General features: G+C 48.7%; 1 protein-coding gene across 3 annotated transcripts in view; it reads left to right on the forward strand.

The window, feature by feature from the left end:
• Rps6ka2 (ribosomal protein S6 kinase A2) overlaps window positions 1-27,213 on the forward strand; it is a 285,292-nt gene that overhangs the window by 227,054 nt on the left and 31,025 nt on the right. For all 3 annotated transcript variants that reach the window (XM_029471102.1, XM_029471104.1, XM_029471103.1), the window contains 8 exons: window positions 819-899; window positions 3,104-3,183; window positions 4,985-5,091; window positions 7,842-7,879; window positions 9,238-9,380; window positions 14,368-14,438; window positions 15,523-15,611; window positions 25,008-25,072. In XM_029471102.1, the coding sequence (XP_029326962.1) occupies window positions 819-899; window positions 3,104-3,183; window positions 4,985-5,091; window positions 7,842-7,879; window positions 9,238-9,380; window positions 14,368-14,438; window positions 15,523-15,611; window positions 25,008-25,072 (674 nt within the window). The remainder of the gene's footprint in view (window positions 1-818; window positions 900-3,103; window positions 3,184-4,984; window positions 5,092-7,841; window positions 7,880-9,237; window positions 9,381-14,367; window positions 14,439-15,522; window positions 15,612-25,007; window positions 25,073-27,213) is intronic.

A 27,213-nucleotide genomic window follows, 5' to 3' on the forward strand; every position in this document is an offset into this window, starting at 1 on the left:
TGGGGAAGGATTTCTTTAATAACACTGTAAGTGTATATTGCCATTCTTAATATCGGTGAGCAATGTAATATGAAGCACATGTCACTGTGGTCATTCTAGATATTCAGCCATTCCTCCGAGAGGCCAAGTGGGTGCTGCCTCCTGGGTATACCAGTTAGCCTGTAGGGTCTTAGCATTGCTCTTACTCTATAGTGGTTGTCAGCCTCTATTTTTGTTCATTTGTTTTGCCTCAAAACTAATGATGTCAAAAAAATAAATAAATAAAAAAAAATAAAATAAAAAAAAAGAAAAAAAAGAAAAAAAAACTAATGATGTCTGTATTCCAGATGGCTAAATGTGAAAAGAATGTTTATTGAAAAGAATGTCATAATACAACACACACACACACACACACACACACACAAGTTGAAAGACCCAAGGCTGAGGAAAATAAGAGCTTGAAATGACAGGAGTGGTGATAAGCATGGAATGAAGGCCAGAGACAATACAGGATGATAGGACACTAAAGCCTGTGAGAAAGGGTCCTTATTCTTAAGGCACAGCAGTAGATTCTCCTACAAGGAAAGTGTCATGGTGTCTACAATACACTTTCATGTTTCTGGTAAGCAGAAAAAGATCTGGAAACAAGGAGGCCAATGTGTCAAAATGTATGTGCTCGTTAGATGTATGTGCTCGTTAGAACCGGTGAAGGAGAGTGGCCATTATATTGCTCCAGATTTTCCCTGTGGGTGAGACTGAACTAGCTTGTCTATTACTTGTGTATCCAAGCCTCGAGATCTCCACTCACATCCTGAAATCCTTTTGTTTTTGTTGTACAGTGCGAGACCGGGTCAGATCTAAGATGGAGAGAGACATCCTGGCAGAGGTGAATCACCCTTTCATTGTCAAGCTGCATTATGGTAAGTGCAGTAAGTGCGATATGATTTGAGGAGGACTTACAGTGATGTCTTCCATCAGCGGAAACAGAAATAATTATTAGTTGAAAAGGAGATCCCGCTGTGTCAGGATCCTGTCTTGTATGAAGATCAAGTTCTCTTAAATCCCCAGTCTTCAGTCTCTTTCCTATTTGATTTTCTGAAGAGAGCAAGCTGTCCTATCTTCATCCCAGAGACTTTGTGTGAGGTGGGGCTGCCCATCATTGAGACATCACCATGGTAACCTGGTACCAGGTCTCCTGACCTTGGGGTGAGATGTGATGACACACCTAGTGCTGCTGGGCAGAAAGTGTATTGATCTCTAACCTCTGCCTTCAAAGTGAATGAAGAAAGGCAAGGTGGAGTGCCAAGTACCTCAGACTACCCTCAAGCCTCAGGGGAAGTACCTTCTCCGAGGCCACAAACCTGCCTTTCTACTCAATACCGGTTCCCTTCCTTTGTACCTCATGGGTGAAGCAGGAGGCAGAGTCAATAGATTAATGGCTCCTCAGTCATGCACTTCACTGCAAGCTTTTCTTGTTAAGGCATTCCTGTAAAGAGAGGATGCAAAGAAACCATGGGAAACCAGAGATTCTGATACACGGGGAACAAAGGCATGAATGCACCTGGGGTGGAATGGGGAGACTTCCAGAGACCAAGAAAATAGTTCAGGCCTGCAGCGAGTCATCTGGTGTAGCCTCCAGAAAGAACAGAAGCTGGCTCTTTTGTTGGCTGAAGAGCCTGTGGAATCCTTATTCTTCCAGGCATGGCAGCTGTGCTTGCCTAGAGCCTCAGGCTCAGTGGCAACAATAAGGTGCCCCCCCCCCACTCTCTCTGTTTCTCTTCCCCCCCCCCACCCTGTCTCAAAAACAAAACAAAACAAAACCAAAAAATAAACAAAAAAACAATAAAACAAAACAAAAAACAGAACACCTCTCAAATTTGCGTGTCATCCCCATGCAGGGGCCACTGATGACTTCAGGACCATCTCTTCCAGGGTGCGCATTGCCAAAGCAGGCACTGGGGCTACTGCTTTTATGAGGAAATTAAGAACTGGGTGTCTTGCACAGACTTTCTGTTTTGTTTTGTTTTGTTTTGTTTTGTTTTGTTTTGTTTTGTTTTGAGACAGGGTTTCTCTGTATAACCCTGGCTGTCCTGGAACTCACTGTGTAGACCAGGCTGGCCTCGAACTCAGAAATCTGCCTGCCTGTGCCTCCCAAGTGTTGGGATTAAAGGCGTGAGCTACCACGCCCGTCTTGCACAGACTTTTTAACAAACACTCTGTAGTACACATAGCCCCAAGTGAAGGTCTAGTTAACAGCCATGTTTCTAAATGCCAGCATTTATGATAAATGGTCCAGGACCTCTTAAAAAATGAAAACCTTTTCAATACACAGAAATAGCAGGTCCCTCTGGCCTGGTACCCTGTGTATGAAACCTGGTGCCCAATGAAAGATGCTTCCTAATGTCAGCCTGATCATCATGGTTGCTGACCCTCTGTGATGTTGACCTAGCCACCAATGCTGACAGACCCATTGGGCTAACTATCACAGCAATAATAATGTGACTCTTTTGTCCAGGTCTTTACGTGCTCTTGGGTCCCTCAGTCTGTGGTGTGCCCTTGTTAAGCCCTGCATATGAGATGTGTAGACTGTGACCTGAGTCACTACCAATGCGTTCACATAGCACATGAGTTCCCTTCTGACATGGGGTCAGGCAAGTGAAGCAGTAAGAACACTGCTAGACTGGATAAAGTCCATAATGGTCCTCTTGTGCCCCGAGTATAGGATGCACTTCCACAGGAGGAAGCAGAAATGCCCTTCCTGTCTATCAGAACCATCTTCCACCAGCAAACGTTACAGCCAGTTGTCTGCCTGTAGGACCGGCTATGACAAATGCCTAATTGACAATGCCATTGATGAACATGAGTTTGTTCAGACTTTCCTCTCTCTGAGTCATTTTGAGTCATGCAGCATCCTCTTGAGGACCATGAGCAGCATCCTTCTCCTCCTGCTGGGCTCCGTCCCTGGGCAGCTGACCGCCAGCTGGTCGGCTATGCCTGACTGAGTGAAAGGAGGCTCTACAGATTAACAGCCTTGTCTGAACCGAACAGAAACTGGGCTTTGGGAAGAACAGAGACTCAGTGGTCAGAGGGAATTGTGTTTGCTCAGCTGCATCTCCTTCCACAGCCTTTCAGACCGAAGGCAAGCTCTACCTGATCCTGGACTTCCTGCGGGGAGGTGACCTCTTCACCAGGCTTTCCAAAGAGGTAGGTGAGCTCCCTGCCCACCCCTGAGATGACTGTCTAGGGAGATAGGGAGGAAGGGCATTAAGGGAGATGGGCATGAGAGGGTTTTATGTGTATGATGGGCAATGTGACAATGTGGTGATATGTGGTGTGAGGTATGTGACGTGGTGCTGAGTGATGAGAAGTGTGCGTGGTATATGGTGTCATATGAAGGCATGGTAAATTCGAGTTTTCAAAAGCTTTCACAGAACCAGCCATGGTGACACATACCCATAACCCCAGCACTCAGGAAACAGAGGCAAGGTTTTGAGTTCACTATCAGCCTAAGCTACAGAGCAAGATCTGCATAGCCACATCAGCAGACAGTCCATGATTAGAAGATCTTACAGACTCCTCCCAAGCTTCCTATGAATGACGCTCAAAGCATTGTCCCCTGTCTGTCCCTGCTGCCCCAGATAGGACAGGTGAGACAGTTCGTGGGAGCATTTGTGAGTGACTGTATCTGATGGCATCTCACTTCCCATCCTTGGAAGGCACGGTTAACAGCATGCTGGCCTCTTGTCTGGACAGTGGTCCCTATGTGCCTACATTGAGGAACATCTTGTCAGGTCTTTGCTTATTGACTGAGCTTCATTGGCTTCTAGCTGCAGAGTTAAGAACTCTCCAGAGTCACACGGGAAGGGTCTGTGTCCCTCGTGATTTGAGGAGCATTGAGCTAGCATTGTGGGATGAGGAAATTCAGAATTCTGTCTATGGCAACAACATTCTTGTCTTCTTCTTTGAATGATTCTGTAAGGCTCAAGGCAGTTAGAGGTATGACAGCATGCTGATGGAAGGCTCCTCATATCTTTCCAACAGAGTGCTTTTTATTTGCCTGTGACAGCGGTTTTCAAACTGCCCCCTCCTTTCCTCCACCCTTCATAAAACTCCAGACAAATAGCAGATCATGTAGAGCACGTGACAAGCAAGTAGGAGAGACACCTGGGAAATAGAATGTGGTTAGAAGAGTGCTGGGAGGCAGAGGGCGTCCACAGTCCAGGGCTAGTTCCCAGGGGTACCAGGTGACACTTTGTAGGACCTAGAAGAGGTGTTCTTACTGGGAGCTGAGAGCCCAGTCTGCTTGGGTGGTGACAGTCACCACACAGTCCCACAAATCACTCATTTTAGCTCTGGTCTCAAGCCACATTCAGTTTGCATGTAGGGTTTTTGCATGTCTACTTTCAAAGAGAATTCAGTGGTCACATGGACTGCAGTCTCTTCAACATGAATGTGTCATAGTAAATGTGCAGTAGCAGGGCCAGGCAGGACAGAGCATTGTGCACCAGTGTTTTGAGGCCCCTCGCCCACCAGCGCACTGTACTTTGCAGAACGCACCCCTCTGGTGCAAGCTGCCGGCTTGCACATCAGCCCAGGGAAACTGAAGAGGGAAGGGAGAAGAGTGAAATAGGATTCCCATTTTCTGTAGTCCTCCAGCCTCCATAGCGTGGTTATTTGAATCGCAATACCCATCATGAATTCACACCAGAGCATTCTAATAAGACGGAAGCCTGGGGTTGCACTCGACCTGAACAGTTTGTGGGGTGAGGGCAAGTTGGTGTTGGGCTGAGGTTCCGCTCACAAGAATGAGAAAAATCAGCTCTACAAACAGCATGGCCTGCAACTGTGAGAAGAACTCTCCTTGCTCAGGAGTGGCAGGAAAGTGTCACAGGAGAACCAGGATCTCCACACATGCATTCTGGGACAGTCCTGGTTTCCTTGAGGAGACCTTTGCAACAAGCAGCCATGGGGTAAGCTGAGCCACAGTCCTTTCCCACCCCACTAGGTGATGTTCACTGAGGAGGATGTCAAGTTCTACCTGGCTGAGCTGGCCTTGGCTCTAGACCACCTCCATGGCCTGGGGATCATCTACAGGGATCTGAAGCCAGAGAAGTGAGTACGAAGAGAGGTGGTTCACAGCCTCCTCAGGCATCTGTTGCCAGCCCACGGCAGTGCCTGTTACCTAGGATGCAGTTCCCAAGTACACTCCCAACAGTGGGCTGGGCACAGTGTCATGTGGGTGGGTCTTGTACAGGAGTCCCAAGGAGGTTGAGCAGATGCTACCTCCTTACCCTGCACCGGTACCCAGCAGATGTGGGGCCTTCCTTCATTACGGTAGAAATGCCCACTGTGGGAGACTAGGCCACACTCATTCTTCAACATACAAAGATGGCCAGGCAAGTGGGACCTGAGACTAACTACACACACCCTTTCCCCTTCTGAGTCCAGCACCTTCTGCCACCAGGCACCCTGCCATGCAAGACACTTGTCCTGCCTCTCCCTAAGCGCCAGGGACATGGTCACTTAGCCTCCTCTGAGATGGCTAACTAGGAGATGGGTTAGATTAGAGCTCTGAGGGATGAGCTGAGGAACAGTGAGGGACATGGCCACAGGGTCCCCAGGTCACTGTGTATCTGGAGCTGAGAATCTATAATCTATTCATTTCTAGAGTTGTCTGTTAAGTTAGTCTAAATGAAAACAAGAACCTCCCTGCAAAATCATGGGACTCGTCGTCCTAATTTTCATTGTGCAAGGTCTTTGAGTGGCAGAACTGACCGAGGAGCTATCACTAAGGCATGCGGACTTACTGGGGGGTGCTTTAGGATCCTCTGACCAACCATAAAGTTTCCTTGGCTGACTCATCCTACCCCGAGGCCTCAGCCACAGTCGTGTCTAAAGGAGGTACCCCACCAGGACAGCCCTAGGCCATACCGTAATCCAAGGGGGTCACAGGTCAGGGTGGATACCCCCCTCCTTCCTCCTTTGCCTCTACCTAGACATTCTGAGATAAGGACAGCTGCCTCCCTGAAGACGTGGCTGTCATCTGGGTTTGGTGGAGCAAAGCACCTGTTTGTGTGTGCAGCATAGAGCTCTGATTAACTCCCAGTTAACAGGGCATCACTGGCTGATCCTATGAATCTATGGTCAAGCGATCCTGAAGGCTCTGTCTTCAGGAGCCCACAGGGAGTGGGAACTTGTGACCTATACCTGACCCTTCCATGAGCAAGAGCAGATGTCAGAATGACACCTCAGAACAGGTTTAATATCAAGTCTCTCAGTGCCTATAGCATCCCTTCATCGATCCCTGATCAGGAGGTAATAGCTGAGCCTGGTTTGTTCCCAGGGCTCATGCAAAGCTTACTGTAAGTTTACCTCACATAATTAACATGGAGTTCGTGCACCTTATACAAATCAGTGCCCACAGTCGTGACCCCCTATGGAAGACTTCTTTGTGCTCAGAGCCAGTTTTTCTGGGCATCAAGGCCCTGGGTCCTGTTCATTTATGAAGACTGACATGGTTCTTGAAGCTGTAGAGTAACATCTACTCACAGGAGAAAGGCAAAGGTTTTGTGGTCCAATTAGAGTTATTTGGGAATGGATCTTGAAAGTTGCTCAGTTCAGGGCAAAGACTCAGAATGACAACAAAGCAAAGTTGAAAACATTTACCTCTTTCATTATAAGCTGTCATCTTAATAGCAGCTTTCCAGGAAATACTGGCTGTTCTTTAACCCTGTGACAGGTACACAGAGAATAACTTTACTCGTTATGTGTGGCTGAGGGCACAGCTAGGTGACCATAGACAGTGTCATGTACCCTCACCATTGCCCATCACCAGAGTGCCGTTCAGCCTGCAGAGCTATAACTATCCCTCCTACCTCTGCTTAGCCAACTTCTCCCTCGCCCAATCCTGGCAAACCCATTCTTTATGAATATGAAGCTCAGAGTGCCTGTGAGTGGAAATCTAAGCTGTGGCAGGCTTTCCCAGCCCTTAGGGTGTTGCTTCCTTCCTCTCTAGCCATGTCCACATTTCTTTGGGGTGGATGGTACCTCATGGGATCTCATTGAACTGAATTTAATGACAGTATTAAAACTAGGTAGAAATGTTGGAGCCCTGCATCTCAGGGTCTCACAGCCACTCAGCCTAGGGTGCAAGGGAAAGCTGTTGATGACAGTCCATTCCCCTTTCTCTTATGAGATGGGGCAGATTCTACATCTGCAGGGTCAGCTCAAAATGTTAAGGCTCACTAGAAAACTGACCAGGAATCCAGTGGCTATGGGTACTGCCGGACTGGCCCTGGTTCCATCACAGGATGAAAGCTCTGTCAGCCCAGGAATCCCTTTGCTGAACCTCAGCTGTACAGAGGCCAGGATTGGTCCCAATTGCAGGTACCAGGTCCAAGAGAGTCTGAGGTTCCTAAAAGAGGGTCTCTGGGTATCAAGGAACTCTCAGAGTCAGAAATTTACTCTCCAGATGTCAATGAAAATCCAAGAACCCATACTTTTATATTTAGAAGGGGCTCATGGGTTCCAGTCTGATAACTCAGAACATGTATTCCTGTGTCCCCACAGGTTCACGACCCATCTCCTTGGTTCCTCTCCTCCTGGCTCAAGACTAGGTCCTTGGGTCTCCTCTCTCAGGCTCATGACCTTTGATTCTCTTCCTGAACTGGTCCAGGCTATGGGACACAGATTGCCATAGTAGGACCTATCAAGGATGCAGCCACACCAGAATCCCAGGCCCTGCATGAGCATCTTAGCTCCATGGGGCTTTCCCCTGAATTGTACATGCCTGGGGACTGTGAACTTTATGTCAATTTTCCCTCTCTGAAGTGTGCTTTCTTACCCTTTTTTTTTTTTTTCAGTATCCTCCTAGATGAAGAGGGACATATTAAGATCACAGGTTGGTAACAAACAATAACAAACCGATAACTTGATCTCCCTTCATCACTTGTCATCCCTGATAAACGTGGACCATCTCTTCACAGCTTCCCCCACCCCCATCTCAACTCTGACCTGGCTGAGTCTTTTATACCCAAGTGCTGGCCTTCTGAATGTGAGCACCCAGCAGGGATATCTCAGACTTCTGGAATACTTCCTCTGATCCCTTACCATAGACTCCCTCCTGGGTTTGGTGGCCTCTCCAGTGTGTGCTCAGAGCAAGGGGACAGCCAGACTTGTACATCACCTCCTCTGTTCACCTGCTGAAGTCTCCTTCCAGGCCTTGCTCAGCATCACTGCATAATTGACTAGAAGCCCTGAGCACATGCTCACCCTCTGGCAGACACAGATCTGCTCAGTGGCTGGAGCCTTGTCTCCCCAGGCAGTAATGGCTCCGCTGCTCTCCTTGCTTATATCCCAGCCTCGTAGCATTAATATCATAAATCCAACTGCTAACATTCTATCTTATCCCGATGCCCTGCCCGTGGGTACACCACCTTCCAGTGGTTTCCTCCACAAACAAACATTTAACTCTTTACTGTTCTGGAGCTGTTAAGCCTCAAGGCTAAGCTCAAGCTGTCCCCTGGGCCCCTAGTTCTTCAGCTCCGAGTGGAGGCCCTTCTTGTTCTGCCGGGACAGCAGGCTAGCATCCTGCAGTCTCGTCAAACTTTCCTCTACATAGAGATCTGTGAGGTCATCCAGGCCATATGGTTAATACCCGACTTCATTCTTGTAGACTGCACTGTACTGTGTACTGCAAGTCCCCTTCATGCTGTAAGATAATCTATCGGTTCTGGACTGTATTTGGCCTGTATTTATCCTGCCCATTGGCCATATCCTGCCCTCATCTCCACATGCACTGCAACCCACTGAGTCCGCTCACCAGGGAACTGCTTTCCAAGCAGGTGCCAGCCATGCTTCCTTTCTTCCTTCCTGCAAGAGCTGCACCTCATTTCTCTCCATCTGGGCCTCTCAGCCTGCAATCACCTCATGTTTATGCGTGGGAAACATTCTCTAGAAATTCATGTTCACTACTAAGAAGTAAAATTCCTTGCTACTTGACAAGGGACTCGGTGGTGGTGATGATGATGGTGGTGCTGGTGGCAGTATTCAAGGCTCTATCAAGAATTCCACTCTGTAGGACTTAGCCTCAGGAACTCTCTGGGCTCTGGAAGCACATTAAGCCTGAGTAATGCTGTGTACATGAGGCCCATAGTCTTTGAGAGAAGTGTTATGTATTGGGGTGGGAGGGGGTCTGTCTACACACAGGGACCATGGCTCGGAGACTCAGGTGGTGCTGTGTGCTGTGCTTATGTTTAGATTTTGGCTTGAGCAAGGAGGCCACCGACCATGACAAGAGAGCCTATTCATTTTGTGGGACTATTGAATACATGGCGCCCGAGGTGGTGAACCGGCGTGGACACACACAGAGTGCCGACTGGTGGTCCTTCGGTGTGCTCATGGTAAGGGTTTGTCCTCTGGTTTCCTCTGTAAGGGTGGCTGTTACTTAGCTGAATTCCTCCCCCTAGCTTGATCCAGGGATGTTGGAAACTAGAGTGGAAACAGGGCTTGAAAGGCCCGGTGTCTTACCTGAGCAGGAGGAAACAGTGAGTTTGAGAGATCCCTGCATCTGTCCTGAGCATATTTAAATAGCAGAAGAAGCTGAGACCGTGAGAGACCCTCAGTAGATGTGATAAGAAACATGGTCCTGTGCATCAAAATATGCTCCTTCCATAGACATAGCCAGCTGTCATCCTCTACCCTGTGGGCCCCACAACCCTGGTTCACATTTGCTCTTAGTTATGTCTTGAAGCCTCAACGAACTGTAGCCACCAATCCTTGGGTCCTCAGCTTGCCCCCAGGCTGAGAAAGACGGGCTGTGTCTACTCAAGCTGCTAACTTCTGGAGTACTTCCAGTCAGACAGTTGGAGAGAAGGTTTAACTCACAGGAAGAGATGTTCTACTGGAGAACTCCTGTGATGATAAATAACTCCAGCAAAGTGGCTGGATATAAAATTATTTTTTAAAAAATCAGTAGCAACCCCCCTCCTTAGACAAGTGATAAATGGGTGGGAAAGAAATTAAGGAGATAACACCCTTTACAATAGCCACAAATAATATAAAGTATCCTGGTGTAACTCTAACCAAGCATGTTAAAAACTTGTATGACAAGAACTTCAAGTCCATGAAGAAAGAAACTGAAGAATATATCAGAAGATGGAAAGATCTCTCAGGGTCATGGATCTGTAGGATTAACATAGTGAAAATGGCCATTTTACCAAAAGCAATCTACAGATTCAATGCAATTCCCATCAAAATTCCAACACAATTCTTTACCGACTTTGAAGGAGCACTTCTCAACTTCACATGGGAAAACAGAAAACCCAGGATAGCTAAAATAATCCTGTACAGTGAAAGAGCGTCTGGAGACACCACCATCCCTGATTTCAAACTGTACTGCAGAGCAGTCATAATAAAATTTGCATATTATTGGCATAAAACCAGATAGGTTGATCAATGGAATCAAATCCAAGACCCAGAAATAAACCCACACACCCACAGACACTTGATTTTTGACAAAGAAGCCAAAACCATACAATGGGAAAAAAGCCTTTTCAACAAATGTTGCTGGTTTAAATGGATGTCTGCATATAGAAGAATACAGTTAGATCTATATCTATCACCCTGCACCAAACTCAAGTCCAAGTAGATAAAAGACCTTAACATAAAACCAGATACACTAAATTTAATAGATAAGGAAATGGGAAACTGCCTTGAACACATGGGCACAGAAGACATATTACTGAACAGAACACCAGTTGCTCAGGCACTAAGATCAACAATTGATAAATGGCACCTCATGAAACTGCAAAGCTTTTATAAGGCAAAGGATACCATCAATAGGACAAAATGACAACCTACTGAATGGGAAAGCATCTTCATCAACTACATCTAACAGAGAACTAATAGCCAATATATATTTTTTTTCAAGAATTTTCAACAACAGCAAACCAAATAACCCAATTAAAAAATGGGGTACAGAGCTAAACCAAGGAATCTCTCATGGTAGCACTTAAAGAAATGTTCAACATCGTTAGTCATCAGGGAAAGGCAAATCAAAATGACCCTGAGGTTCTATCTTACACTTGTCAGAATGGTTAAGATCAAAAGCTCATGCTGAGAGGCTGTGGAGCAAGGGGAACACTCCTTCATTCCTGGTGGGAGTGTAAACTTGTACAACCACTCTGGAAATTAATTTTTGTGGTCTCTCACAAAACTGGGAATAGTTCTACCTCAAGATCCAGCTGTAGCACTCCTGGGCACATACCCAAAAGATATCTTATCATACCACAAGGACACTTGCTCAACTATGTTCATAGTGGCTTTATTCATAATAGCCAGAAACTGAAAACAACCAAGATGTCCCTCGATTTAAGAGTGGATAAAGGAAATGTGCTACATCTACACAATGGAATGATACAGAGCTATTAAAAACAAGAACACCATGATATTTGCAGGCAAATGGATGGAATTAGAAAATATCATCCTGAGTGAGGTAACCCCGACCCAGAAAGACATGCATGCTATGTACTCACTGGTAAGTGGATATTAGCTATAAACCTGTTTTTTTCTTAAGCGTGTTGATCCACTAGATAAGTGGGATTGTAGACTCTCGTGTGAAGATCACTCTTCCAGATTTTTCTCATGCCAATACCAGGAGGCTGTATGAGGGGAATACTCACAGCTAACCTCAAGCTGACCTTGGGTTCCTCAGAGCTCCCTTGAGGCAGGACTTTACCTAAGTCCTGATGAGAATTGGGGGTGCAAAACTCTGTTGTTGCAGGCATCCTGTGCATATTGGGGTAGCCACCAGCCTCCCTGACCTCTCAGACTATATGTAGGTGACACCAATGCCCAAAGCCATGGCAATTAAAACTGATAACTTTGGAACTAGTCCCTGAGCTCTGAGACTGCTATTGGAGGTCCGGCTTCTCACCCTGGGAACATCACAGCTGCTCACGTGAAGGTGGCCAGGAAGTATCTCAGTGTCACTTGGAGTGTTGTATAAGCGCCCTGTATTGACCTCTAGTGCGTGGAGCTAACCACAAAGATACTAACCACACGTAGGAAGGAAAGGAAAGGGCAGATATAAGCAGAGAACATGGACTCCGCTTGTCACAGCCACCGACAAAGCCAGAACGAAACCACTGAAGAAATGTTGCCACGCATAAGACTGCGGCGCCAGTCGGCACCCAGACATGAAGATGGGCTCCATTTCGGCAGGAGGGATTTAATGGCCATAGGTGGGACACATCTTTCTCATTCTACACAGTCACATGCTCTTTCTTGGAAATGGGAGTTCATGAGTGCTGTGAATAGACTCCGAGGAAGAACCAAGCAGCGAAGAGTTCCCCTCCCTGGCAGCCTATTTTGAGATGGTAATTTCTATAATCAGCTTATGAATGCTCATCCTATTTATCAGATGACTTGCTCATCTTCTAGTCATTTTAATTACGTCTGTCTATTTTTAAACTTTCTTCTGGACTCTGTGACTCTTGGTTTTATTACTTGTACATTTGTTTACCGCCTGCAGCCCGACATCGTGCACACTTCAAGACAGGCGGCACGTTCAACGTGACATGTCAGAACTGGCAGGGGCTTATTCGATTTTAAAAGAAGACAGATTACAGCCATCTTACCCCATGCCCCCCATGCCTCTTCCGTTGACACCCTCCTTTCTAACAATCTCCCTCCCACTCTCATGACATATTTATGTGGGAGGTGGAATGACTAAAATTCATTATGTAGATGTATGAAGCTGTCAAACAATAATAAAAAAAGATCAAAAGCTTGTAACCTCCTCATTTCTCGAAGTTTATAACTTCACTCTGATAGCCCGTCAGTGGGGGTTGATCCTTGCTGGAATCACCTAGGAAACCCGGGTCTGGGTGTGTTTGTGAGGACGTTTGCAGAGAGGCTTGCCTGAGGAGGAGAGACCCATCATAGATATGGACACACTGTCCATGGGCAGAGGGAAAGAGGAAGAATCTAGCCAGGCACCCCCATTTCTCTCTTTCTGCTTCCCGACTGTGGGTCCAGTGTGAGCAGCATGTCATGCTCCTGCCTCATACCTTTCCTGCCTGGAAACCCCTCTTTCCTTGAGTTGCTTTAGTCAGGTTGCTTTTCCCAGCAGGAAGAGGTTAACATTACCTCATTTCTCAAGTTCAGGAAACTTTTAGGTACATTTCAGTTTGATACAGTGGTTCTCAACCTTCCTTATGCTGCGACCCCCTCCCCACCATAAAATTATTTCATTGCTACTTCATAACTGTAATTTTGCTACTTTAATGTAATACACACAGGCTATCTGATATACATACAATCCCTTTGCAAAGGGGTCAAGACCCACAGGTTGAGAACCACTGGTCTAATGCACACTGTTAGTAGGACCCTAATTAGAACCATCTTAAGTGTCCAGCAGTAGATACCTTGTTGCTCACCCACATGGCACATGATGGTACAGAGGTTTTACAGTACTCGTGAGAAGTTTTATATTATAGGAGGTCAGCGCAGTGGGTCTTTGAATGGTGGCTTTGAGGTGATTATTTTGGCCTTTGTACTTGTGTTTCCCAGGATTTTCACAATGCAAGGGGAAGACGCTGGATGATAAGATTTTAAGGGGCTGAGGCAGGCAGGCACAGTAAAAATATCAAGACACACAGTTTTAATGTGACCAATGAAAGCCCTCCAGCCAGGATGCTGCCTCCGCATTTAGACTGGAGTGAAAGGTGCCCACAGTGATGCTGAGCCTTCGAGTCTCCCGTGTATGAAGGGGGTTTGCTGTTGTGCTGCCTCCCTCCCGCACAGCAGCAGTGTCCTCAGGGAGGTGGGCAGAGGTGACTGTAGGATCCCAGGCCATGGCCTCTGGAACCCACAGAATCAGCATTGTTTGTGTAGTAAGAAACTCACGATCAGTAAGGGCTGCCCTTGGGCCTCACCTTATCTCCACTCCCTTCCTGGCCAGTGTTGTTTTAGTGTGGCAGTCTGCGAGAGAGACTGCCGGTGCCGTGTTGTCTCCATCAGATGTTATTAATGGGCTGTAACGAGGAGCTTTCCCATCACAGAGGAAGATATAGACCGTGCAGGGGTCAGCGTGGGTGGCCTCCTGCTTTCTCTCCCTCCTTCCCTCCCTCCCTTCCCTAACTTTCCTCTTGACCTTCTTCTGACCCCTCTCCTGCGGCAGCTCTCTACAGCACTCACCTGGGAAAGGTGGTCCCTAAACCACACGGGGTACAGTCACCCACCGTGTTCATTCTTCAAGAATCTCTCCAGCTAGAGTGGGAATCTAGAGGTCACTGTCCCCAGGGCCTCGCCGTGTGGCTGGTGTTGCACTGATTGATGGGATTCGAGATGAAGGGACAAACTCACCTGCTCTCTTTTGCTCTGCAGTTCGAGATGCTCACAGGGTCCCTGCCATTCCAGGGGAAGGACAGGAAGGAAACAATGGCCCTTATCCTCAAGTGAGTGTGGCCACCTGCTCCAAAGCACAGTGGCCTTTTGTATTTATAGCTGGGGAGGAAGTGGGCTGCTGGGATTTAGTAGGAGCTGTGGTATTGGGGTAGACCCACCTGCTCTAAGTCATAATAACCATGGTTGGGGTGTGTGCCAGATGAATGTGGGACCCTTGATGCCCTGGGATATACTAAGGCATCATTAAACTTGGTAGGCATCAAACAGTGCAAGGCTAGCCTAGCGTTGTAAATTCCTCCCTTACACATGGGATAAAAGATGCACAGAGGGTACTCTACCTCGAGGACACATCCCAATGGCTCTCATTGTTCAGAATCCCCCTGTAGCTTTTCCAGATCCGTGTGCACTTGACCAATGGTGATTACCAGGTAGCTGCCCATAGCTGCACCCCGTGTCCTTGTGGGAACGCCTCTGCCCCTGGCTTTCAATGGGGACTTGGTTTACTCTTTACTAAAGCTGGACCAGGCCCTCCAGCCATCCCACGTGGGCCCATGCCTGTCTGAGCTGACGGGTCAGCACACACTGAGTACCTGCTCCTCAGCAAGGTCCACGGTCACCAGGGTCCTACATGACTGCTGGGCCCCTGGGATGCTCCAGTCATCCTCCATAATTCTGTGGCAGCCCAGCCCAGGGAAGATAAGAGCGCCACTGTCCCCAGGGTGCCTGGAAGGAACTCAACAAATGTAACCCTAGTAGTCTTTTTTGCTTAAAGAAACTTTACGCTATAAAATACAATTGTTTTGAAAATTAATTTCCACTGGAAATGTTGGTGAAATGCTGGTGATACTCCAGGAATCACTATTGCTGTTTTGATCATTCACTGTGTTTTAAACGGGTTATTTAGTGGCCGTTGTGAAAATTTTACACTTTTTTATTTTGATTACGGTCAGCAGCGGCCAGCTGCAGGCCACATGAGCTAAAGCTCTGTGGTGTCTCCATCCTGTTTCAAGGCATAAAGGGATCCTTACCCCAGAGTGCTGAGTGTTCGGGGTCTGTCCCCTTGCAAGCAGAGAAGTGGAGAACCGCACATCTCTTTGCTCTTGGCATCTAACCTGCATTCCTTCTGCATTCCAGAGCCAAGCTGGGTATGCCTCAGTTCCTCAGTGCGGAGGCCCAGAGCCTGCTCAGGGCCCTTTTCAAGCGGAACCCCTGCAACCGGCTAGGTAAGGGTCCCTGTGACACCCCCACCCCAGGAATGCAATGAGGCTGCCCTCTAGACCTCCCTTAGGAATGTGAGAGGCCACCATTCCGTTCCCCATGGGAACATGGAGGACTTCCTCCCTATGCCCCAACTCTGAACTGTATACTTTTCCTTGCTAAGGTTGCAGGAAGCAGAGGTACCTCGACGCTGGGAAAACACTCACTTGTGGTCTGGCGCCCACAGGCACGTGGACTTACCAGGATTGCTGAAAGGCATTTGATTCTCAGAGTATAACAATTTGCTCTTTTAAAAACACGCCTTTAATCCCAGCACTCGGGAGGCAGAGGCAGGTGGATTTCTGAGTTCGAGGCTAGCCTGGTCTACAAAGTGAGTTCCAGGANATGATGAAGGATTCTTCACCAAGGACACACATGTATTGGTTCACCTTACATGCATTGTTGAGCAGTGTTTGTCCTGACTCTATAGAAAGGAATTCCTAAGACAAACAGCGAAAACCAGAAAAAAAAAAAAAAAAAAAAACAAAAAAACAAAAAAAAAAAAAAAAAAAAAAAAAAAAAAAAAAATTCCCCGCTTTTGCAGAAAGCCACTATATTCTCCTCTGGCTTTGTTTCTCTTACTTTAAAAATGCCATAAAGTACAGACAAAATGGTTGAAAGGTCACTTCTAATTTATAGCCTTTTAAGAAGCCAACATGTACAGAGCCCGGCTTACCTTAGCATTATCTGAGCACCGCCTCCCTCTCCCAACCATACAGAGTTTTCTGCTTGGCCTGGCAAGGCCTTGGGGACGGACTGAGACACAGGAATAGGGTAAGGGTCCATGGAAATGTGAGCTGATGGATGGGTTATCCCACAGATGGGCAGAAGGAACACGGGCCATTGGCTCCAGCCTCACAAGTAGGAACAAGTCATTAGATGTGAGTTAGGAAATATATCATTCTCAAAGAAATAATTAGATTTTTTTTCTCTCTCTGCCTGGCTCAGCCCCAAAGGAAGCTCAGGCCTCATTTAATTTCTTTCACGTATCAGCTTTAATTCAGGGAACGTCTATAGTCATTTACAATCTTTCAGTTATTGAAAAAGTCAAGCTACTATTAAAGGCACTGTCCCACTTCCTGGGATCCTCCTGTTGGCGCGTGAGGGGATTTGTATGCAGTGAATGCAAGCCATTGCTGCTGAGTAGATTCACATTCAACTTCTGATCCAGCTTTCACATCACACACTGCTCTCCCCTCCTGAAGTTGTTTTAGAAGATAGTTCTGTTACGAGCTATCACAAGAGACAGGACGAGGGTTTAAACAAAACAAAAGAAGGCCGGTTCATGATCTCGTCAGAGACACAGCAACTGTGGTCTCCCTGCTCCAGATGTTCCTGTCACCCCTCCACTCCTCGTGCATAGCCATCAGGCCCAGACACACACAGGGTCTTAGGGGAGCATCTACAAACTGACGTGGAGACACCTAGAGTAGAATGCACAGGGGACACTGCAAGGGTGCTTGTCCTGTGTGGAGCTTGTGATTGCCTCTGTGGTCAAGCTAGCAGGGCAGTGGTGAGCTAGCAGGACAGTGGTGAGCTAGCGGGGCAGTGGTGAGCCAGGGTGTTGTGTCACCTCAGGTTCACTGGGCTGGCCCAGTGGGGTCTTTACAGTTGGGCTCTAGAGCTGAAAGACTGTTCACAACTGGCCAGAGCAGTCTCCCTAGCAAGAGCTCATCAAGACGACCAGCGTGAAAGTGAAGGTCCCATATAAGCAGCTCCTGTCCCCAGGATGCCAGTGGTGAACTGAAGTGGCAGACACCAGGATGGGGATGTGTGGAGCCACAGTGGGTGCCTTGGTGTGGATGTGCGTTGTTGCTTGTGTTGGGCTCGTGACTTGGAGGAAACCCGTGGGCCAGATTGTTCTGTGGTGCTGTTCTTGAATCACTTGTGCAGGTCTCAGGTAGTACCTGAGCCTCAGCCAAGAGTCCCTGTGGTTTCTCTTGGGACCATGTGGGTTATGATCGCATGCATTGCGTCGTAGGCCAGGCTCGTGTGTGTGTGTGTGTGTGTGTGTGTGTGTGTGTGTGTGTGTGTATGTGTGTGTCCTGAGGCCCCCACAGGGCTCTGAACTCCCAGGTTTGTCTTGCTTTGTTCCCGATAGGGAATGCACAGTCAGGGGCTGTGGTCCTTGGTCACTTGGGCCTATGAAAGCAAGACCCGCACACCCTCAGGGGTGAGGCATGGAGGGTGGGGCATTCGTTTTCAGTCAGGGAACACAGTGCTGTCTCAGGACCTGGGTGACCATGAGTCCCAGAGCTGCCCTCTGATTACACTTGCCCCAGGCCAGCCTGTAGCCCTCTTTGGTGAGTAATTGTTAAACATTATAAACACAGGATAGCCCTGAGACGAACCTCGCTGGGCACAGGGCTGGGCACTTGCTCTCAGAACACATAGTCTTTGAGATGCTGAGGGTCACACCCAGAAGCCTCATGCTTACATTTATTAGCGGATATCCTTAGTTCATGCTAAGCAAGCATTTTACTACAGATCTACACCTCCAGCCATTTTATTCCTTTTGACACAGGTCTTACTAAATTATCCAGGATGCCCTTAAACTCACTCTGCTTGGCCTTGAATTTGAGATTATTCTTCCCGTCTCCAGAAGAGCTGGGTCAGAGCATACCGGAGCACTCCTGCCGCTCAGAACACACTACTGCTGAGTGCCTTTGTAGGACTCAGGTTCCCCACAGTGCAGGCGACTGCTGTTCACATCACTGCCACTTGCCTCTGAACCATGTCTGGAGGGCTAGCCTGACTCCATCCGTCTTCTAAATGTCTGGTTCCAGCCAGTTCTTTCTGGGTGAGCCTGGAGCACGCCTCATGCCCCTTCCTGAGTGGCTTACACTGTCCAGTGTAAGTACAGCCATGCTCAGTGGACCTTGAGGCAGTTAAGGGATGATGACAGCCTGTGACAGGTGTGACAGTTGCTGCTTAGTGACCAGGAGATCAAGTCAGGGCACTTGACTGAGCGCTGTGCAGTCGTCACCCTTAGACAAGTCCTCACAGTGGTGCTATAAGTAGGCCAAAGGAGAACTCTCTGGCTCACGTATAAACAAGGAGGCAACCAGGTGGGCAGTGGTGGTGCACGCCTCTAATCCCAGCACTTTAGAGGCAGAGGCAGGCAGATTTCTGTGAGTTCGAAGCCAGCCTGATTTATGGAGTGAGTTCAAAAACAGTCAAGGCTACACAGAGAAATCCTGTCTTGAAAAACAGCAAACTCAACCAAACCAAAACCAGGGAAACATCCACGATAATTGCTTTTGGCTGCAAAAACAAAACAAAACAAATCCCATATTTGAGCCTGTTGCTTGCCTCTCATAGAGGTGTGGAGTTCCTCGTTAGATGGGCCACACATAGTGGGAAGCAAAGGCACAGATGAGCCTCTGTGTCCTTCCCTAACTGAGTATTGGACCTGACCTGGCCATGTCTAGCTAAATGACTGTGGGCAGTCAGCTCTTCTCCCAGCTGGTCAAGGACCCAGCTGGTCAGTCCCTGAGGTCTCTCATGACCTCACGAGCCCACAGCTTTGCAACTCTTCCTGTCAGGGAGGCATCCAGGGTCCTCATTGTACCTGTGGAACCCATCATCACATTCCACTCGTTCCTGCGGTCCTCCGACTGTGAGGTTTGAGGAACCTGTTATAGCTGGCTTTTTCATAAACACTTGCCTTTTAGGACATCGGGGAAATACAAGAACTCCATGTCGGAAACCTCAGGGGGGGACAGCTCCTCCCTGACTACCACAGTGCTTCAGGCACAGCCTCTACTGTTCAAAAAAAAAAAAAAAAAAATACTGTGAGGTCTGACAGCCGCTTCCAAGGGGTCTTTGGCATTCCAGAGCAAAGTCAGGTGACGGTAACCCATTCAGAGCCCGAAGTTGGAGCCAAGCCTTGGGACTTTTATTAACGGTGCAGCAATGGAGCATTGTCCATGGTGGTTCCAGTCCACAGGGACAGACTTGGAAATGCTCTCCGAGGCTGGCCTTGTGTTGAATCCTTGGGACAGACTTGGAAATGCTCTCCGAGGCTGGCCTTGTGTTGAATCCTTGGGGATCTGGCAGATTTGCAAGGAAACTGTCTTTAATTCACACCTGGATGCTGTACAATGGAGTTTACTTACGTGAAGGCTGTCTCTCTTCTCTCTCCCTGTGCAGAGGCTCCTGGACGCTCTTTGCAATTGAACTTGCTGAATTGTTATGAGAATCTCAATTTATTTGTTTTCCTTTATACACTCTTCATTCTGCACAGCCAATGTGCATAAAAGATAGGAAGGTTTCGGAAAACAGAAGAAGAGAGATAATTACATAAAATTCTAGTCTTAACAGATTTGTGTTTATTTTTGAGATTGTATTTATCAGCTCCAGAGGCATCCAGCAAGGGCTTCAGTCCTTTACCAGACTTCCTGTCTCGAGAGGCAGTTGTGATCACAGACTTCTTGCTTCCTGAGAATGGCTTCAAACCTGTTTCCCTTTTTTGCGTGTTGGGATAAAATAAAAAGCTCTGGTCCTTTCATACCTCACAGATTCGGATCCAGGGATTTGCTTTGGGGTTCATTTCCTGAGCCCCACTATGCTGCATATGGCCCAGGGCAATCTTCCAGCTTTCCTGGCACAGACATGATCTAGAAGGGTCCCATTTGAGCCCCTCAATCATATGCTGGCCTCAGAGGTCTTCCCAGATCTGACAGATGGTCCTCGTTATCAGGAGTTGTGGGGTGGCATACAGAAGACACAGCTCTGAGGTACATACACCTGCCTTGCTGCCAGGGTACATTGGAGAGGGAGCAGCTGCTTTGCTGTGACCCCTGCCTGGTCCTTGCTCACTTGCTGTTTATCCTCGAGCCTGTGCGTCTGTGCGTGCTTGCTTATCTGTGAACTCAGGATAACTGTGTACCCCAGAGTCATCCCGTGTCTCACAGGGGCATAACAGAGCCTGGCATGCAGGCCACACTGCCCTGTGTCAAATAGATTGAGTGTGATTGTAATGGGCCTGGGGGGAGGTGGGTGTGAGGAGGTGCTGTGGTTTACAGGAATGTCTTAGAGCAGCCATCTCTCCATGTTGCCCTTCTGCATCCTGAGCTGTCCCAGGCCTGAACCACCTCCACCTCCAAGCCTTTTCCTTTGCTGACTGAGTCACTCTGTACCACACACTTCTCTTCCCACATGGAAACCTCCATCTGCCACTTACAGCCATACTTAAGTGTTGGGTGCCTTCTGTAGTGCTGGGCATACCAAGGCCCTGAACCCTTAGATGACTCTGTCAGGTCCTCTGGATGGGTAACAGAAGTCCTGTGGGGCAGAGAGCACAACAGCCTTGGGGGGACAGTTCCTCATACCTGCATGGATGAACTGGTGTAGACTAAGGATCAAGGACCCACCCATCCATAGCAGAGGTTATGGGAGATTACCGTCCTGGCATCTGTAAATGAGAGCTGTTTCCAAGTCAGGGGCTTGGGCCTGCCCCCTTAACCCTGATGCTGGAGACGAGGACATAGGAGTCACCCTGTATGATTCTAGGTGGACATATCAGAATCAGGACCATCTGCCGGAAGATGTCACTCTGAAGCTCAGAGTTGTGGCTGCTTAGTCTGCTGGCTGCATCCACCACAACTCAGACTTAAGTACTGTCCTGGTGGGAGCTTGCCCAGTGTCCGTTTCTACATGGAGCTCTGTCTGCTTCTTGCCACTGTGACCTGAGCATCTACAGGGATTGGTTTTCACAACCCCCACTTTTTCTGCTCTGGCATTTCCCACAGAAACAGATGAATGACAAAGCGCATCAATTTTTTTAACTTGCATCCCGATCCTTTCAAAGACAGTGGCTTTCCATTCACCCCATGAGCAGCTTCTGCCTCTCCCAGAGGGAGCATGAGGCGAGGTCAGCAAGGAATGAGATGGGTTGAGAACACAGCAGTTCGGCAAGCAGTGCCCCTCCTCACACTGACGGGGTGAACATGGTCTAGAGCAGTCGCTGAGCCCTGCTCAAGTACACCCAAGCGTTCTGTGTCTCCATTCTGTTTCCTGTCCAAAGGCTATCCGGACAGACAGCAGACACTGTCCATCTCAGAGGCCTCATCCCAGTTTCTACAAAGTGCTACCAGCCTTTGACTGTGTCCTCAGGACTGTGTCCACACGGACCTTTGGCAGCTACCTCAAACTACACAAACAACACGAGCTTAGCTCAGAACCAGCCCTAGGGATTCCTCAAGAACTCAAGAAGCCCTAGGACTATATTATGATAGGATGCACACACCACCACCACCACCACACACAACCCAGCAGTTCTGCATGACACACAGTTGTGTCATGCAAAGGTTGTTTATATAATATGGGTGAGATTTAAATGGACAGAAAACACTTTAAAGAAATGATGTGCTAATACCATATTAGTGGCTAACAAATACAAAAGAGAGCTCACATTTATGTCTAGTCCTGGACAGTTCTCTCAGTGGTCCCAGCTTAGATTCAGATGGTTTGCCAGTCAGGGCAGGTAAGGGAGGCAAGCCACCAGCAGAGAGAATTCTGAGTGTTACCGAGAGGATCACTGGTGTATCCCGTGCAATTCTGAAAGGACAGTGAGTATAAACCTTACGGAGGAGCTACGGGTTAACTACTTTCAAAAGTAAGATTAAAGCCAGTGAAAATCTTTTTAACAGGTCAGAACCTCTTCTGAATAGTTTGCTGGGTTTGTAAGTCCCGATGAAATGGGCACATCAGAGGAGGGTGTTCAAGTGCAGAGAAGGCCTGGCTAGACATGGGAAATAGAAGGAATCCTTCCCCAGGATAGCATGGATCTTGATTAGCCTCATGCCTTTATCAAGTATAGAAGTGAGGGTCCAGAGAAGCATGTTTCAAGCTGTTCCATGTGAAAAGTACCCACAGTGATTAGAATGTGTATGGCGAGGTGTGGCAGGGCCCTTGGTCCTCTGTCACTGCCTGGGAAACTTGCTGCAGAATAGTGGAGCCTAAAGAGAGCTACACGGTCCTCCATTCTGCCTATCTCTGTCTGACTCCAGGGTCCTGTCAGTGCCTGTGACAGGAGATGAGTTGCAGGCATCCTCCTGGAACGGGGGAGGCTTGAGTAGTGTTTGGTGAAGATCCTGTAACATAGCAGCTCTGGCTCTCACATCAGCACAAACACATTCCCAGCCTCCTCTCCCGGAACTCTGCCCCCTGTTATTTGTCAAGTGTGTTCGGTCTAGATAAAAGCAGAGCCAAATCCATTGCTATCTATTGTAAAATACGTCAGGAGAGGATAAGACGTGTGTGAAGAATAATGACCAAGTTTGTTCTCTAAAGGTCACCACAACAACATTTTAAGGACCTGGCTGCAGACAGTGCATAGGATTTCTGAGCGACAATCAGAACATCAGCCCTTTTTGCTGAGACTGCAAAACTGAAACAGTGTCCGATTCTAATTGCGGCAGATGAAGATGATTTCAGGGAACTGTAACAGAGGGGATTCGTCAACAGCCAACACCAGCTTCTCTGTCGTGTTTCCCTTATTCTTGCAGGCCGCACTGCAAGCCATGGGTATACAGAGGTTCTGCAAGCAGAGGCAAGGCATGCTCGCTGGAGAGCATGCACGCCAAGGCCTGGGAAAGTGGGTGGCATTCATCGTAGGGACCAAGGGGAGCTGTGAATCTGGGGCACTCAGTCATCTGCAGTTCTAGGCTGCATCAAAAGGGGTGCAGGGACAGTGGTCCAGGAGGGCAGCTGTGGAAGTCAGTGGCTCTGGCAGTTACTTCAGCACCACTGGAATGGCCTAGGTGCCGGGAACCCATACATACTCTGGTTCTGGGATTTGGGCTACAGCAAAGGAGATAGGCACATTGATCCAAAGGAGCCTCTCCCGGGGGTGGGGGTGGGGTGTCTGAGCTGAAAGATAAGGATCAGATCTGGGCGTAATGGTGGAACAACACAGACTGAGACTGGTGTGTCAATAAAAGCTGGCGTGATTGGCTTAATCAGATATTTCTAAGCCAAGGCCTGACCAAGCTACCTGAGAGGTGAGAGGTAGTCCGCGTCTTTGCTGTGGACTAAGCAGAGGACCAGAAAGGTCAGAGCATATGCCATGGGCTACATGGGACTCTGCCCCCCCCCCCAGCAGACTCCAGCTAGGACAGGTCACCACAGCATCTCAAGGTAGCCTCGTGGTGACCTTCCCGGTGCCCTGAGCAGAGCTGTTTCATAAAGGAGGAGCATCCCCATCCCATGCCAGGGCTCTAGGAACTGGGTGTGGGCTCAAGAGGACCATCTGATTTTGATCAGAACCGTTAGGCCTTCGAGCCAGGAGGAGCTTGGGGTGCAGCATTGGGGGAGGGGACATTCACTTCCTACCCTTGGGACAGGAACTGATGAGACTCCTGTGATCTAGTTCCCAGCTGGCTGAGACTAGCTCTGTCCCCGACTCACGGCCTCAGAGGCTGGGCTCCTTGCCTGCCTTAGCTCCTGGACTTTGCTTTTAATTAACGGACCTTATTCAGCACCGCTTCAGGTTTAAAGGAGGAATGAACAGTGAGTCCTCTCGCCCCTCCCCACCCATCTCCGGTTCACATTTGGTGCATGTGCGTGTTTGCCAGTTGCTTAACACATTCACGTTTCCCCCTGGAACTCACCATTCACTCCAGGCTGGTCTGCCACTGCGGGACATGCAGCACAGTCTCACAGACACACATGACACACAACACACACCACCATCTCCTGCCCACCCATGCTCCTGTGCAGTACACAACTTTGGATATAAACAAAGTAAGGGGAGCTGTTAGGTAGGCACAGTGAGTGAAATCAGAGAACCACAATCTGCCCCTGGGTGAGAGTGACCATTGTGCAAGCGCTGGGTGTGGTAATGGAACCTCAGGCCAGGCTCCGTGTCCCAGAACTCGATCCTATCCAATCTCCTCCTTTTCTTGAGATTCGTCCTTCCCATGGTCACTGGTACAGCAGCCTGGCCAGATGTTCTACTCAGAACCTTCTGGCCCCGCTGTGCCTTGTCAGGTCCTGGGAAGCTGGCCTGATGCTGTGTTCTGGGTGTGGTAAGCATGGCCTGTGACCATGACAGCCACCTGCTCCTCCTCTCTTGGCCATGCAGGCCTCCTACACCTGGAGCAGGAAGTCTGGACCTTCCCTTTGCTACACACTTCTGTTTCAGACTGTGTCTGTATCACAGGCCTGGGAGTCAAACGGGGGGCTTCTTGGGCTCTCAGGCCATGGGCAAGTTCAATTTTCTTCTCAAAGAGAGACCAAGTCAGGACTTTTCCCTGTAGCTTTCCCTGTGTGCATCAAACAGCTGCAATAGCAGCAGTCAGAGGTGACACATGGCCTTGGACCTTCACTGACATTTCTTCTCTGCTGTGTTGTGACAGGTGCTGGTGTTGATGGAGTGGAGGAAATTAAACGTCACCCGTTCTTTGTCACCATAGACTGGAATGTAAGTCGCATGTGGAGGCCTCCACTGTACACACAGGGCAAGGAGGGGGCGGAGGGACTACGGCAGCTGCTTAGTGCACATGGCCTCTGTCTACCCTAAGAGTCTGAGACAAACACAGCTGTCTACCTGGGTGTGAACATTCTCAACACAGCTGTCTCCCCAGAGAGATGCAAACTGGTGAGCACCCGTCATCCAAAGTCCTGGCTAGCACCCTGCCCATTGGGTCCACAGCATCTGTCATCTTGTTGATGTGAGCTGCTGCTGAGGCAACTGGCTTGCAGGGGTGACTTGCCCCTGTCAGCCTCCTGGGCTCTCCCCTCTCCCAAGGCATGTCTCCTGATATCCATGCTGTGTCATACAACACGCTCACACGTGGGATTAGTTTACGTTTATCCTTGAGGGCTTTTAAACAGATGTCTATGCATCAGGGTGGTGTCTGATGCACCGTGAGTTGGCTGTTCAGACATAGCCGCAGTGTGTGAGCATCCAGTGCAGAGCAAACAGAAGCAGGGAGAAGACAAGTAGGAAGTAACCTGGAGAGGTGGGAGGGAGGGAGGAAGGAAGGTGTGAACGGTTTTCAAAAGAACCTGTATTCAGGCTCTGAAGGCCTTGGTAGGCAATGCAGAGGTCTTGCTGATCTGATCTGACCTATCCCTCTGTTTCAGCTCTCCTTCCCCACACAAGTGGTCCAGGTGCCACCCCTTTGTGTCCATGACAGGGCCACAACTAACCTGACCCCACTACACACATCTGCATGCACATGCATTAGGGAGTCGTAGACATGTGTGTCCTACACACCTTCCTGATGTGAGCAGTTCACCTCACTGAAAACCCACAGAAGTCCCTTGTTCTCAGGGACTCTCTTCACCAGAGGGTCTCCTACCGTGTCCCTTGGCAGCATGGGCACTTAAGGGTGACAAAGGAGAAGACATTTGCTGGCATCAGTTTCCTGCCCATATCCAGGTGCAGCCTCAGGATGCAGCTGATAAAACAATCGCTTATTTATTTTGCTTTCCGCTGCCTTCTGTGACCCCCAAAACTGCCACCATATATTTCTACTTTTTAGATGCAAACACCTGTCATCCACCAGCTGTCTCCCGGGGATCTGATGACCTGAGGGCATAGAGCACACCGTCTGTCAGAGTGTGGGTCACCAGTGTTAGCTGAGGCAGGTGGAGGGTGGCAGTTCCCTGTGATTTACCCGTCTTTCTGCTTGTTCTCTGCTCCCAGCACATTAGTGCCAGCTCCAGGTCTGCCCTCTGAACACCCGTGCTGCTTGCCTAGCTAAGTGAAAAATTACAAGTTAATTATAGACTGGGAAGCTCGTGCAGAGGACGGTGGGGCCAGCAAATGGAAGCTGTGTTTGCCTTTTCCCCAGTGGCTGAGGCATTGCTGAGAGCTCAGGATTAGCTCAAACCCAAAATAAACACACAAGGTGACCTCACGGGCTAAGCAAGTCAGTCCACATTGGTATCCAGCCAGCCAGCTTCTAGCGAGCTGACCCAGGGTAAAAATGACACTCAGATGGGCAGAGAACAGAACAGCACCAGATTCAGTCCCAGTGTGGCAGGATGGAGGTACCTGACAGAGCGCTTGTTTCCAGACCAATGTCCAAAGTCAAAGTCCAGACCCTTGACATAAAGATTTGCAGATGTGCCTGCAGGCGTGGTGGCCATGGCTGTTGTTAATATGAACAACTCATGCTTGTGGTGCATTTTACATTTCTAGCCCAGCACACTGTCTGTTTCTCTGTGAGCTGAGGAGTCTGAAGAGAAACTGAGGCCCTAGGCAGCTCTGTGTGTAGCAATATGATGTTGGTGCTCTTGGCTGTCCTGTGCGCTGACTGGAGCAGGTAGAGGATAGTGATTCACTGCAGTTGGGGTACACCGAGTGTTTCCTAACTGTGGACCTCAGCTGGGTTTTTATCACAGGCTCTTACTCCCACTGCTGCAGGAGGATTTCCACCACTTCCTCCTGTGATGGATGCACCAGGAGAGAGTTCACCTCTCCAAAGTCCCCATGGGGACTGTCTTGGGACTTTGTAGATGCGGATAGTTTCTCTTGGGTTTGGCAGGCTTGTAGTGTTCTTCCTGAAGGCCCATCCACAGCATCCTGGATGTCCCTCCATTCCCCAACTTCCT

Source organism: Mus caroli, chromosome 17 (genome assembly GCF_900094665.2).
Source record: "Mus caroli chromosome 17, CAROLI_EIJ_v1.1, whole genome shotgun sequence".
Lineage (NCBI taxonomy): Eukaryota > Metazoa > Chordata > Mammalia > Rodentia > Muridae > Mus > Mus caroli.